The 14,494-nt window shown below is 38.7% G+C and overlaps 1 protein-coding gene across 4 annotated transcripts in view; it reads right to left on the bottom strand.

Annotated features, from left to right (window-relative positions):
• Positions 1-13,590, bottom strand: part of LOC133640987 (papilin-like) — a 47,297-nt gene extending 33,707 nt beyond the window's left edge. For 3 of the 4 annotated variants that reach the window (XR_009824242.1, XR_009824244.1, XM_062034750.1), the window contains exons 1-3: positions 13,247-13,590; positions 7,357-7,416; positions 7,180-7,283 (exon numbers count right to left, since the gene is read on the bottom strand). Coding sequence is in view for 1 of the 4 variants with exons in the window: in XM_062034750.1 (XP_061890734.1) it covers positions 7,180-7,283; positions 7,357-7,407 (155 nt within the window). In the remaining 3 variants the exon portion in view is untranslated. Of the gene's footprint in view, positions 1-7,179; positions 7,284-7,356; positions 7,417-10,521; positions 10,693-13,246 lie in introns of those variants that run through there. The other variant, XR_009824243.1, reaches the window with a different exon arrangement.
• Between the last annotated feature and the right edge of the window lie 904 nt (positions 13,591-14,494).

Below are 14,494 nucleotides of genomic sequence, written 5' to 3'. Positions count from 1 at the left end.
TTAACTGTGACTCAGTTGGTCAAAGTCCCTAGGAGGAGTTTGTTAAAGTATGACCCCTTTTTTTCGCCAAAAAATGGCGAAAAACCATCGGAGCAAAGTTTGGCGCCATACCACGCCCGCATCTTATGGCGTAGGAAACATTGGTTCGCAATTTATCATCACCTATATGTGTAGTATCTGTCATTTTAACCACGACTCATTTGGCCAAAGTCCCTAGGAGGAGTTGGTTAAAGTATGACCCTTTTTTTTCGCCAAAAAATGGCAAAAAACCATCGGAACAAAGTTTGGCGCCATGCCACGCCCACATCTTATGACATAGGAATAATTGGCTCACAATTTATCATCACCTATATGTGTAGTATCTGTCATTTTAACTGTGACTCATTTGGTCAAAGTCCCTAGGAGGAGTTCGTTAAAGTACGACCCCTTTTTTTTGCCGATAAATGGCTAAAAATCATCTGAGCAAAGTTTGATGCCATACCACGCCCACATCTTATGGCGTAGGAAAAATTGGTTCGCAATTTATCATCACCTATATGTGTAGTATCTGTCCTTTTAACCACGACTCATTTAGACAAAGTCCCTAGGAAGAGTTCGTTAAAGTATAACTCCTTTTTTGTTGCCAAAAAATGGAGAAAAACCATCGGAGCAAAGTTTGCCGCCATGCCACGCCCACATCTTACTGCGTGGGTAAAATTGGTTCGCAATTTATCATCACCTATATATGTAGTATCTGTCATTTTAACTGTGACTCAGTTGGTCAAAGTCCCTAGGAGAAATTCGTTCAAGTATGACTCCTTTTTTTCGCTGATAAATAGCGAAAATTCATCGGAACAAAGTTTGGCGCCATGCCACGCCCACATCTTATGACGTAGGAAAAATTGGTTCACAATTTATCTTCAACTATATGTGTAGTATCTGTCATTTTAACCACGACTCATTTGGTCAAAGTCCCAAGGAGGAGTTTGTTAAAGTATGACTCCTTTTTTTCGCCAAAAAATAGCGAAAGACCATTGGAGCAAAGTTTGGCGCCATGCCACACCCACATCTTACGGCGTAGGTAAAATTGTTTCGCAATTGATCATCACCTATATGTGTAGTATCTGTCATTTTAACTGTGACTCAGTTGGTCAAAGTCCCTAGGAGGAGTTTGTTAAAGTATGACCCCTTTTTTTCGCCAAAAAATGGCGAAAAACCATCGGAGCAAAGTTTGGCGCCATACCACGCCCGCATCTTATGGCGTAGGAAACATTGGTTCGCAATTTATCATCACCTATATGTGTAGTATCTGTCATTTTAACCACGACTCATTTGGTCAAAGTCCCTAGGAGGAGTTGGTTAAAGTATGACCCTTTTTTTTCGCCAAAAAATGGCAAAAAACCATCGGAACAAAGTTTGGCGCCATGCCACGCCCACATCTTATGACATAGGAATAATTGGCTCACAATTTATCATCACCTATATGTGTAGTATCTGTCATTTTAACTGTGACTCATTTGGTCAAAGTCCCTAGGAGGAGTTCGTTAAAGTACGACCCCTTTTTTTTGCCGATAAATGGCTAAAAATCATCTGAGCAAAGTTTGATGCCATACCACGCCCACATCTTATGGCGTAGGAAAAATTGGTTCGCAATTTATCATCACCTATATGTGTAGTATCTGTCCTTTTAACCACGACTCATTTAGACAAAGTCCCTAGGAAGAGTTCGTTAAAGTATAACTCCTTTTTTGTTGCCAAAAAATGGAGAAAAACCATCGGAGCAAAGTTTGCCGCCATGCCACGCCCACATCTTACTGCGTGGGTAAAATTGGTTCGCAATTTATCATCACCTATATATGTAGTATCTGTCATTTTAACTGTGACTCAGTTGGTCAAAGTCCCTAGGAGAAATTCGTTCAAGTATGACTCCTTTTTTTCGCTGATAAATAGCGAAAATTCATCGGAACAAAGTTTGGCGCCATGCCACGCCCACATCTTATGACGTAGGAAAAATTGGTTCACAATTTATCTTCAACTATATGTGTAGTATCTGTCATTTTAACCACGACTCATTTGGTCAAAGTCCCAAGGAGGAGTTTGTTAAAGTATGACTCCTTTTTTTCGCCAAAAAATAGCGAAAGACCATTGGAGCAAAGTTTGGCGCCATGCCACACCCACATCTTACGGCGTAGGTAAAATTGTTTCGCAATTGATCATCACCTATATGTGTAGTATCTGTCATTTTAACTGTGACTCAGTTGGTCAAAGTCCCTAGGAGGAGTTTGTTAAAGTATGACCCCTTTTTTTCGCCAAAAAATGGCGAAAAACCATCGGAGCAAAGTTTGGCGCCATACCACGCCCGCATCTTATGGCGTAGGAAACATTGGTTCGCAATTTATCATCACCTATATGTGTAGTATCTGTCATTTTAACCACGACTCATTTGGTCAAAGTCCCTAGGAGGAGTTGGTTAAAGTATGACCCTTTTTTTTCGCCAAAAAATGGCAAAAAACCATCGGAACAAAGTTTGGCGCCATGCCACGCCCACATCTTATGACATAGGAATAATTGGCTCACAATTTATCATCACCTATATGTGTAGTATCTGTCATTTTAACTGTGACTCATTTGGTCAAAGTCCCTTGGAGGAGTTCGTTAAAGTATGACTCCTTTTTTTCACCAAAAAATGGCCAAAAACCATCGGAGCAAAGTTTGGCGCCATAACACGCCCACATCTTATGGCGTAGGTAAAATTGGTTCACAATTTATCATCACATATATGTGTAGTATCTGTCATTTTAACCACGACTCATTTGGTCAAAGTCCCTAGGAGGAGTTTGTTAAAGTACGACCCCTTTTTTTCGCCGGAAAATGGCGAAAAACCATCGGAGCAAAGTTTGGCGCCATACCACACCCACATCTTATGGCAAAGGAAACATTGGTTCGCAATTTATCATCACCTATATGTGTAGTATCTGTCATTTTAACCACGACTCATTTGGTCAAAGTCCCTAGGAGGAGTTGGTTAAAGTATGACCCCTTTTTTTCGCCGATAAATGGCTAAAAACCTTCGGAGCAAAGTTTGGCGCCATACCACGCCCACATCTTATGGCGTAGGTAAAATTGTTTCGCAATTTATCATCACCTACATGTGTAGTATCTGTCATTTTAACCACGACTCATTTGGTCAAAGTCCCTAGGAGGAGTTTGTTAAAGTACGACCCCTTTTTTTTGCCGATAAATGGCTAAAAATCATCTGAGCAAAGTTTGATGCCATACCACGCCCACATCTTATGGCGTAGGTAAAATTGTTTCGCAATTTATCATCACCTATATGTGTAGTATCTGTCATTTTAACCACGACTCATTTGGTCAAAGTCCCTAGGAGAAGTTTGTTAAAGTACGACCCCTTTTTTTCGCCGATAAATGGCTAAAAACCTTCGGAGCAAAGTTTGGCGCCATACCACGCCCACATCTTATGGCGTAGGAATAATTGGTTCGCAATTTATCATCACCTATATGTGTAGTATCTGTCATTTTAACCACGACTCATTTGGTCAAAGTCCCTAGGAGGAGTTTGTTAAAGTATGACCCCTTTTTTTCGCCAAAAAATGGCGAAAAACCATCGGAGCAAAGTTTGGCGCCATGCCACGCCCACATCTTACGGCGTGGGTAAAATTGTTTCGCAATTTATCATCACCTATATGTGTAGTATCTGTCATTTTAACCGTGACTCATTTGGTCAAAGTCCCTAGGAGGAGTTTGTTAAAGTACGACCCCTTTTTTTCGCCGGAAAATGGCGAAAAACCATCGGAGCAAAGTTTGGCACCATACCACGCCCACGTCTTATGGCGTAGGAAACATTGGTTCGCAATTTATCATCACCTATATGTGTAGTATCCGTCATTTTAACCGTGACTCATTTGGTCAAAGTCCCTAGGAGGAGTTTGTTAAAGTACGACCCCTTTTTTTCGCCAAAAAATGGCGAAAAACCATCGGAGCAAAGTTTGACGCCATGCCACGCCCACATCTTACGGCGTAGGAAAAATTGGTTCACAATTTATCATCACCTATATGTGTAGTATCTGTCATTTTAACCACGACTCATTTGGTCAAAGTCCCTAGGAGGAGTTTGTTAAAGTATGACCCCTTTTTTTCGCCAAAAAATGGCGAAAAACCATCGGAGCAAAGTTTGGCGCCATGCCACGCCCACATCTTACGGCGTGGGTAAAATTGTTTCGCAATTTATCATCACCTATATGTGTAGTATCTGTCATTTTAACCGTGACTCATTTGGTCAAAGTCCCTAGGAGGAGTTTGTTAAAGTACGACCCCTTTTTTTCGCCGGAAAATGGCGAAAAACCCTCGGAGCAAAGTTTGGCACCATACCACGCCCACGTGTTATGGCGTAGGAAACATTGGTTCGCAATTTATCATCACCTATATGTGTAGTATCTGTCATTTTAACCGTGACTCATTTGGTCAAAGTCCCTAGGAGGAGTTTGTTAAAGTACGACCCCGTTTTTTCGCCGGAAAATGGCGAAAAACCATCGGAGCAAAGTTTGGCGCCATGCCACGCCCACATCTTACGGCGTAGGTAAAATTGTTTCGCAATTTATCATCACCTATATGTGTAGTATCTGTCATTTTAACTGTGACTCAGTTGGTCAAAGTCCCTAGGAGAAATTCGTTCAAGAATGACTCCTTTTTTTCGCTGATAAATGGCGAAAAACCATCTGAGCAAAGTTTGGCGCCATACCACGCCCACATCTTATGACGTAGGGAAAAATTGGTTCGCAATAAATCATCACATATATGTGTAGTATCTGTCATTTTAACTGTGACTCATTTGGTCAAAGTCCCTAAGAGGAGTTCGTTAAAGTATGACTCCTTTTTTTCGCCAAAAAATGGCGAAAAACCGTCGGAAGAAAGTTTGGCGCCATGCCACGCCCACATCTTACGGCGTGGGTAAAATTGGTTCACAATTTATCATCACCTATATGTGTAGTATCTGACATTTTAACTGTGACTCAGTTGGTCAAAGTCCCTAGGAGGAGTTTGTTAAAGTACGACCCCTTTTTTTTGCCAATAAATGGCTAAAAATCATCGGAGCAAAGTTTGATGCCATACCACGCCCACATCTTATGGCGTAGGTAAAATTGTTTCGCAATTTATCATCACTTATATGTGTAGTATCTGTCATTTTAACCACGACTCATTTGGTCAAAGTCCCTAGGAGAAATTCGTTCAAGTATGACTCCTTTTTTTTGCCAAAAAATGGCGAAAAACCATCGGAGCAAAGTTTGGCGCCATGCCACGCCCACATCTTACGGCGTGGGTAAAATTGGTTCACAATTTATCATCACCTATATGTGTAGTATTTGTAATTTTAACTGGGACTCATTTGGTCAAAGTCCCTAGGAGGAGTTTGTTAAAGTATGACTCATTTTTTTCGCCAAAAAATGGCGGAAAACCAACGGAGCAAAGTTTGGCGCCATGCCACGCCCAATTCTTATGGCGTAGGAATAATTGGTTCACAATTTATCATCACCTATATGTGTAGTATCTGTTACTTTAACCACGACTCATTTGGTCAAAGTCCCTAGGAGGAGTTTGTTAAAGTATGACTCATTTTTTTCGCCAAAAAATGGCGAAAAACCAACGGAGCAAAGTTTGGCGCCATGCCACGCCCACATCTTATGGCGTAGGAGTAATTGGTTCACAATTTATCATCACCTATATGTGTAGTATCTGTCATTTTAACCACGACTCATTTGGTCAAAGTCCCTAGGAGGAGTTTGTTAAAGTATGACCCCTTTTTTTCGCCAAAAAATGGCGAAAAACCATTGGAGCAAAGTTTGGCGCCATGCCACGCCCACATCTTATGGCGTGGGTAAAATTGGTTTGCAATTTATCATCAACTATATGTGTAGTATCTGTCATTTTAACCACGACTCATTCGGTCAAAGTCCCTAGGAGGAGTTTGTTAAAGTACGACCCCTTTTTTTCGCCAAAAAATGGCGAAAAACCATCGTAGCAAAGTTTGGTGCCATACCACGCCCACATTTTATGGTGTGAGAAAAATGTGTTCGCAATTTATCATCACCTAAATGTGTAGTATCTGTCATTTTAACTGTGACTCAGTTGGTCAAAGTTCCTAGGAGGAGTTTGTTAAAGTACGACCCCTTTTTTTCGCCAAAAAATGGCAAAAAACCATCGGAGCAAAGTTTGGCACCATGCCACGCCCACATCTTATGGCGTGGGTAAAATTGGTTCACAATTTATCATCACCTATATGTGTAGTATCTGTCATTTTAACCACGACTCATTTGGTCATAGTCCCTAGGAGGAGTTTGTTAAAGTACAAACCCTTTTCTTCGCCAAAAAATGGCGAAAAAGCATCGGAGCAAAGTTTGCCGCCATGCCACGCCCACATCTTATGACATACGAATAAATGGTTCGCAATTTATCACCACACATATGTGTAGTATCTGTCATTTTAACTTGGACTCATTTGGTCAAAGTTCCTAGGAGGAGTTCGTAAAAGTACGACCCCTCTTTTTTGCCGAAAAATGGCGAAAAACCATCGGAGCAAAGTTTGGCGCCATGCCACGCCCACATCTTATGACGTAGGAAAAATTGTTTCGCAATTAATTTTCTACTATATGTGTAGTATGTGTCATTTTAACCACGACTCATTTGGTCAAAGTCCCTAGGAGGAGTTCGTTAAAGTACGAACCCTTTTCTTCGCCGATAAATGGCGAAAAACCATTGGAGCAAAGTTTGGCGCCATGCCACGCCCACATCTTACGGCGTAGGAATAATTGGTTCACAATTTATCATCACATATATGTGTAGTATCTGTCATTTTAACCACGACTCATTTGGTCAAAGTCCCTAGGAGGAGTTTGTTTAAGTACGACCCATTTTCCCCTCGAAAAATGGAAGACGAAAACCAAGATGGTCGACTTCCTGTTTGTTTTCAGGTATGGGTTCCTGAGACTTTTATGTGCGTCGCGTCATGATAGACATCTCTTGCCATTTTCGTGTTAATACGTTTAAAATGGTAGGAGGGGCTAGATTTTCAACTTTGAAATGTTTTTCGGGACCCCCAAATTATACAGTTTTTCGCCTGCAAAAACACGGGGACTCTCCCGACACAACACAGCAACTCCAAAGGGGGCGGGGCCCTAACGGTACCTGTGAGTGATGCAGCGTCTGCTTCTGACCATCACCCCGCCGCCGCAGGTCCGACTGCATTGTCCGTACGAGCCCCAGGAGTCCCAGCGGTCCTTGCCGGCCGCCTGCACGGGCGATAAGCTTGTTAAGAAAAAACGAGGGTCTCCGCGCTGTGAATACTGCGGCCGTTCAACTTACCAGGAGAGCTGGCACCAGGACCAGCTGGAGGATTAACGTGAGCGGCATCATCTTTGTTGCCTGCAGGAGAGAAAAACAGCACAACCATCAACGACAACAACAACAACACGCTCGGAAAAAATGCTGGGTTGAAAACTACCCAATTTGGACACAAAGGACATTAAAAATATCAGCCAGCCTCTTCCACAAAAGTAAAACAACAACAACAACAACAACAAATACACTATGGTGGCCTCTGCGGTGTTCCACGCCATCGTCTGCTGGGGTGGGAGGAGCAGACCCAACAAAGCAACCAAGAGAGCCGACTCCACCCTCAGCCGCCCACTAACTCTTGGCCAGTGTCCAGTGTCTTGGCCTCTGGTTCGGGTTAAAAAAAAATCTACCCAACTCCTTAGAAATAACCCATAAATATGACCCAACAGGCACAACCCAGCATTTGGGTCGAAAAAAATAACCCAGGAAAAATGTCGGAAAAAAAGAGCAAAATTCTGAAATTTGTAAACAAACAAAAAAAATAACAGTAAAAATGTCGGAAAAAAAGAGCAAAATTCTGAAATTTTTAAACAAAACAAAAAAAAATAACAGTAAAAATGTCGGAAAAAAAGAGCCAAATTCTGAAATTTAAAAAAATAAAATAAATTACAGTAAAAATGTCGGAAAAAAGAGCAAAATTCTGAAATTTTTAAAACAAGAACAAAATAACTGTAAAAATGTCAGAAAAAAAGAGCAAAATTCTGAAAATTTTTAAACAAAAAAAGTGTAAAAATGTCGGGGAAAAAAAGAGCTAAATTCTTACAATTTTAAACAAACAAAAAAAAAACGTAAAAATGTCGGAAAAAAAGAGCAAAACTCTGAAATTTTTAAACAAAACAAAACAAAAAAACAGTAAAAATGTTGGAAAAAAAGAGCCAAATTCTGAAATTTAAAAAATTAAAATAAATTACAGTAAAAATGTCGGAAAAAAGAGCAAAATTCTGAAATTTTTAAAACAAGAACAAAATAACTGTAAAAATGTCAGAAAAAAAGAGCAAAATTCTGAACATTTTTAAACAAAAAACTGTAAAAATGTCGGAAAAAAAAGAGCTAAATTCTTACAATTTTAAACAAACAAAAAAAAACCCGTAAAAATGTCGAAAAAAAAGAGCAAAATTCTGAAATTTGTAAACAAAAAAAATAACAGTAAAAATGTCGGGAAAAAAGAGCAAAATTCTGAAATTTTTAGACAAAACAAAACAAAAAAACAGTAAAAATGTTGGAAAAAAAGAGCCAAATCCTGAAATTTAAAAAAGTAAAATAAATTACAGTAAAAATGTCGGAAAAAAGAGCAAAATTCTGAAATTTTTAAAACAAGAACAAAATAACTGTAAAAATGTCAGAAAAAAAGAGCAAAATTCTGAAAATTTTTAAACAAAAAACTTTAAAAATGTTGGGGAAAAAAAGAGCAAAATTCTTACAATTTTAAACAAACAAAAAAAAAACGTAAAAATGTCAGAAAAAAAGAGCTAAATTCTGAAATTTGTAAACAAACAAAAAAAATAACAGTAAAAATGTCGGAAAAAAAGAGCAAAATTCTGAAATTTTTAAACAAAACAAAACAAAAAAACAGTAAAAATGTTGGAAAAAAAGAGCTAAATTCTGAAATAAAAAAACCAAGAGTAAAAATGTCGGAAAAAAGAGCAAAATAAAAATAACCCAGTATGTTTTTTGTGTGTGCACAATACGCTAATGTGGCGTCTCACTGACCTTATTGATCGTTTAACAACAAGAACAATCTTTTGTTTCACTCTCCTCATCAATTTGATCAACCTGACGACAGGTGACTGCGTATAAAAGTGTGATATATTGAGACAAAGAAGAATGACAAAGTACACAATGTGTTTTCTTGTACGTGACGTCTATTTCCGGTCTCGTCATCCTCGTCCGGACCGGAGGATGACACGGCAGTGCGGCTGGATCAAAAGAGACTTTACTGAACCAAAAGTTGCTTTATTCCATGCGAGCGTCATTATTCAGGACTGCAGTACCCGGAGGAACATAGGTTAAAAAAATGAAGGACTCCTAACTTGGAGAAGCCAAACCACCAGTTTTATATTCCTCCTTCCTGTCCCTGTCTGTGTGTGTGTGTGCTAAGTCAGGAGAGCACATCCTGACCATAAAAGGAGATGTTTGTGTGTAAGTGTCTGGAAAACAACTGCTTTAAGTCATAACTCAAATGTTGGCGTTTGAGCTAGACAGGTAGTCTTTTCTCAAGGATAGGGCTATCACTTTTGCATACCGAAGTCCCGAGAAGTGATCCAATCCACCTGCGGATGTCAAACTAAGGGGCCTTGTCTATTTATGTGCTCAAAGTGAAATAGCACTATTCAATTCAACTCGGTGGTTTGCTTTCTCCAAGATGAATATAAACATTCACCACACGTAGAACATAATATGAGTTCAATAATTCACCTCGTGCGTGCCTGAGTAAAGAATGCAACACGTATTTCATGCAATAAGTGGATATAAGTGTTGTTTTTTTCTGTAGTTGTGTTTATAAAGTTGTCATCCCAACATTCTTTATTTCTTAATTTCTTACAACTAAATAAATTGCGTTCTTAATTTTTTACTTGTTGCAATGTGTCTTCAATTTTCATTTTCTTGCTGGAATTTTTTTTTTTTTAGTTTGTCCTTTGTATGTTCCCCTGTCCTCCACTTTGGTACTAATAAATCACTTTTCATCTTTTACGTAGTAGTTTTGTATAGTTTCTACTTTATTTTTACACATTATTTTTATTTTTATTTTACATTGAACGTTTTTTGACAACTACTACTCCGCTCTTCTCAGCTTTTATTTTGCACATTGTAGACGTTATCTTCTACTTCCGGTGGTTTTTCCGGCGTCCGTCAATGTTATCTTTTGACGTTTAACATCATTAAAGTCTTCTACTTCGAATTGTCCATCTCTTTTCCGTCAAATGTTATTTTCCTCGATTGTTATCTGTTGTTTTTCGCCCGTCACCTTGTATTTTGTACAAAGTTACGGGCTCCTTTTACATCGGCGACATCTCGCACTTCCTGCCGTCTTAATTAGTCTTTTTGTACCTCTTGACCTCGTTTATTTAGTCAGCTTTCCCACTTTGTTAATCGTTTATCGCCTATTTTAATGTGTATTTGTTATTTTCGTACCTTTGACCATGTTGAACACGTTTTCCTCCGGTCGTTATTATCCGAAGTACTTAAAATGTTACTATTCTGGACTTTGTCGACATTTCCCTCGCTTGCGTATCTCTTCTACTTCCGTGTATCGCTCATCACCTTTTATTTTGTACATTGGTTGAAATGCCCTACTTCCGGCGGTAGTTCTCGCTTCTACGTCCTATAAATAGTTAGACATTTTACATTAGTGATATATTCTACTTCCAGCTGCCTTAATCGCCTCGACTTCCTTAAATATTGCCTTTTTTTGTCCGTACTTAAATTGCTCGTCGCGTTTTCATCTTTTATTTTGTACATTGGTTGAAATGTCCTACTTCCGGTAGTAGTTCTCGCTTCTACGTCCTATGTTTGACATTTTACATTAGTGATATATTCTACTTCCAGCGGTCTTAATCGCCTCGACTTCCTTAAATATTGTCTTTTTTTGTCAGTACTTAAATTGCTCGTCACGTTTTCATCTCTTATTTTGGTAGAAATGTCCTACTTTTGGTAGTAGTTCCTGCTTCTACGTCCTATAAATAGTTTGACATTTTACATTAGTGACATATTCTACTTCCAGCTGTCTTAATCGCCTCTACTTCCTTAAATATTGTCTTTTTTTGTCAGTACTTAAATTGCTCGTCGCGTTTTCATCTCTTATTTTGGTAGAAATGTCCTACTTTTGGTAGTATTTCCCGCTTCTACGTCCTATAAATAGTTTGACATTTTACATTAGTGATATATTCTACTTCCAGCTGTCTTAATCGCCTCTACTTCCTTAAATATTGTTTTTTTTTGTCTGTACTTAAAATTCCTCGTTGCGTTTTCATCTTTTATTTTGTACATCAGTATTCAAGGACAACTTTAAAACAAATGTGTATATAAATGGTGGGGGTTAAACTATGGAATTCTCTTAACAATGAGAGAAAAGATTGTAGAAATATATTCCAATTGAAAAAAATATATAAAGACAGAACAATAAGATCACATGGACAGCCGTACGTGTTTACATTTTGCTTTATATTTATTATTTTACTTGCTTTTTGTCTGGTTTTGTATCATCCCGTGAGGTGTATATTATTTTTTGTTCGGTTTGTACTTCATGAAGTCTTTACACCTGCTGGTTTTTTTTGTTTGTTTTCATTATATTTGTTTGGTCCGTATATGCTTGTGAATCTGGGCTATTATGTTGAAGGGGCGGGCTTGCGTATCTCTTCTACTTCCGTGTATCGCTCATCACCTTTTATTTTGTACATTGGTTGAAATGCCCTACTTCCGGCGGTAGTTCTCGCTTCTACGTCCTATAAATAGTTAGACATTTTACATTAGTGATATATTCTACTTCCAGCTGCCTTAATCGCCTCGACTTCCTTAAATATTGCCTTTTTTTGTCCGTACTTAAATTGCTCGTCGCGTTTTCATCTTTTATTTTGTACATTGGTTGAAATGTCCTACTTCCGGTAGTAGTTCTCGCTTCTACGTCCTATGTTTGACATTTTACATTAGTGATATATTCTACTTCCAGCGGTCTTAATCGCCTCTACTTCCTTAAATATTGTCTTTTTTTGTCAGTACTTAAATTGCTCGTCACGTTTTCATCTCTTATTTTGGTAGAAATGTCCTACTTTCGGTAGTAGTTCCTGCTTCTACGTCCTATAAATAGTTTGACATTTTACATTAGTGATATCTTCTACTTCCAGTGGTCTTAATCGCCTCTACTTCCTTAAAAAAAAAATTGTTTTTTTTGTCTGTACTTAAAATTCCTCGTTGCGTTTTCATCTTTTATTTTGTACATCAGTATTCAAGGACATCAGTACATCAGTATTCAAGGACAACTTTAAAACAAATGTGTATATAAATGGTGGGGGTTAAACTATGGAATTCTCTTAATGAGAGAAAAGATTGTAGAAATATATTCCAATTGAAAAAAATATATAAAGACAGAACAATAAGATCACATGGACAGCCGTAAGTGTTTACATTTTGCTTTATATTTATTATTTTACTTGTTTTTTTTGTCTGGTTTTGTATCATCCCGTGAGGTGTATATTATTTTTTGTTCGGTTTGTACTTCATGAAGTTTTTGCACCTGCTGTTTTTTTTTGTTTGTTTTCATTATATTTGGATGTATTTGTTTGGTCCGTTTGCTTGTGAATGTGGGCTATTATGTTGAAGGGGGCAGGAAATATAAGATTTTCTTCATCCTGTTCCTTCTCAAGCATAGGTGTGTAAATATGTGTTTTGTTGTTAGAGCTAAATTGTCTATTAGTCTAAAATGCACATCAATAAAAGGAGATAAATAAAAATTGAAATGAAAAATGAAAAAAAAAAACATTGGTTGAAATGTCCTACTTCCGGTGGTAGTTCCCGCTTATACGTCCTAACAATAGTTATACATTTTACATTAGTGACATATTCTACTTCCAGCTGTCTTAATCGCCTCTACATCCTTAAATATTGCCCTTTTTTGTATGTACTTAAATTGCATCTTTTATTTTGTACATTGTTGACATCTTCTACTTCCGGTAGTAGTCTACGCCGTGCTGCAACAAGGTGAAAAACGTGCGCGCCCGCACACACAAACACACTCCGTGCACGCCACGCAGCAATTTCCTGCGCATGTCCAGTATGTTTACGTTTGTTTTACAACTTTATAGCACACAAAAATGTATTTTTTTGAGAAGGTGAGCGATGAGGTGCTGCGGGCGCTACTCACCGGGCTTGGCGCTCTTAAAGGCGGATCCTCGTCGGTGTGTGTTCCGCAGGAAGGACGTGGAGACTCCCAGCTGGACTCGGTCCGGCAGATGGCTCCAAAAAGAGCTGCGGTGTCCTCATATATGCGGGGGGGGTGAGGAGGGGTTATGTTCTGGGAGGGGTGAGGGGTGACGTCACTTGGACATAAGTGGTCCAATCAGAACTCGCATCGCTCATTAAAACGCGTTTTGTTCCAAGTCGCTTATTATGCCGCGCGTCCATGTGGCCGCGTGCATGAGTAATGTCAGTGAGATCCAAGTTGAGGCAAACTTTTATTTTCCTGTTGAGTGTCAACTACTTCCTGTTTGGCTGCTAACCTCAATAGTGGGGCGATGACGTAATTTAGTCATCTCTCTCCAAACCTCACTTTCAAGCTGCTCATTTCACGCCTTTGAAGTCGTCACACGCCGCAATTAATAGAAATATAAATACACGCCACGTTGGAAATGAGCGTGCGTGTGATTTGCCGTGGGAACCGTTGCAAAACACAACAACACGCATCCCTCCAAAAACTCGCCTCAGTGATATTCCACTTAAGTGCGCGTCTATAATAAAAAGTTAAAGTTAAAAAGTTAAAGTACCAATGATTGTCACACACACACACTAGGTGTGGTGAAATTTGTCCTCTACATTTGACCCATCACCCTTGATCACCCCCTGGGAGGTGAGGGGAGCAGTGGGCAGCAGCGTAGCCGCGCCCGGGAATCATTTTTGGTGATTCAACCCCCAATTCCAACCCTTGATGCTGAGTGCCAAGCATGGAGGTAATGGCTCCCATTTTTATAGTCTTTGGTATGACCCGGCCGGGGTTTGAACTCACAACCTACCGATCTCAGGGCGGACACTCTAGCCTCTAGGCCACTGAGTACATACATATATATAGCAAAAAAAAAACGGTAAAAATGTTGGAAAAAAAGAGCAAAATTTTGAAATTTTTAAACAAAAAAATAATAAACAGTAAAAATGTTGGGAAAAAAGGGCAAACTTCTGAAATTTTTAAACAAAAAAAAAAAAGGAAAAATGTCGGAAAAAAAGAGCAAATTTCTGAAATTTTTAAACCAAAAAAAAATTAACAGTAAAAATGTCGGAAAAAAGAGCAAAATTCTGAAATTAAAAAAAATAAAAATAACAGTCAAAATTTAGGAAAAAAAGAGCAAAATTCTGAAATTTTTTAAACAAAAAAAACCCTGCAAAAATGTCGGAAAAAAAG

Source organism: Entelurus aequoreus, linkage group LG23 (genome assembly GCF_033978785.1).
Source record: "Entelurus aequoreus isolate RoL-2023_Sb linkage group LG23, RoL_Eaeq_v1.1, whole genome shotgun sequence".
Lineage (NCBI taxonomy): Eukaryota > Metazoa > Chordata > Actinopteri > Syngnathiformes > Syngnathidae > Entelurus > Entelurus aequoreus.
This window is presented reverse-complemented; position numbering and strand designations above follow the sequence as displayed.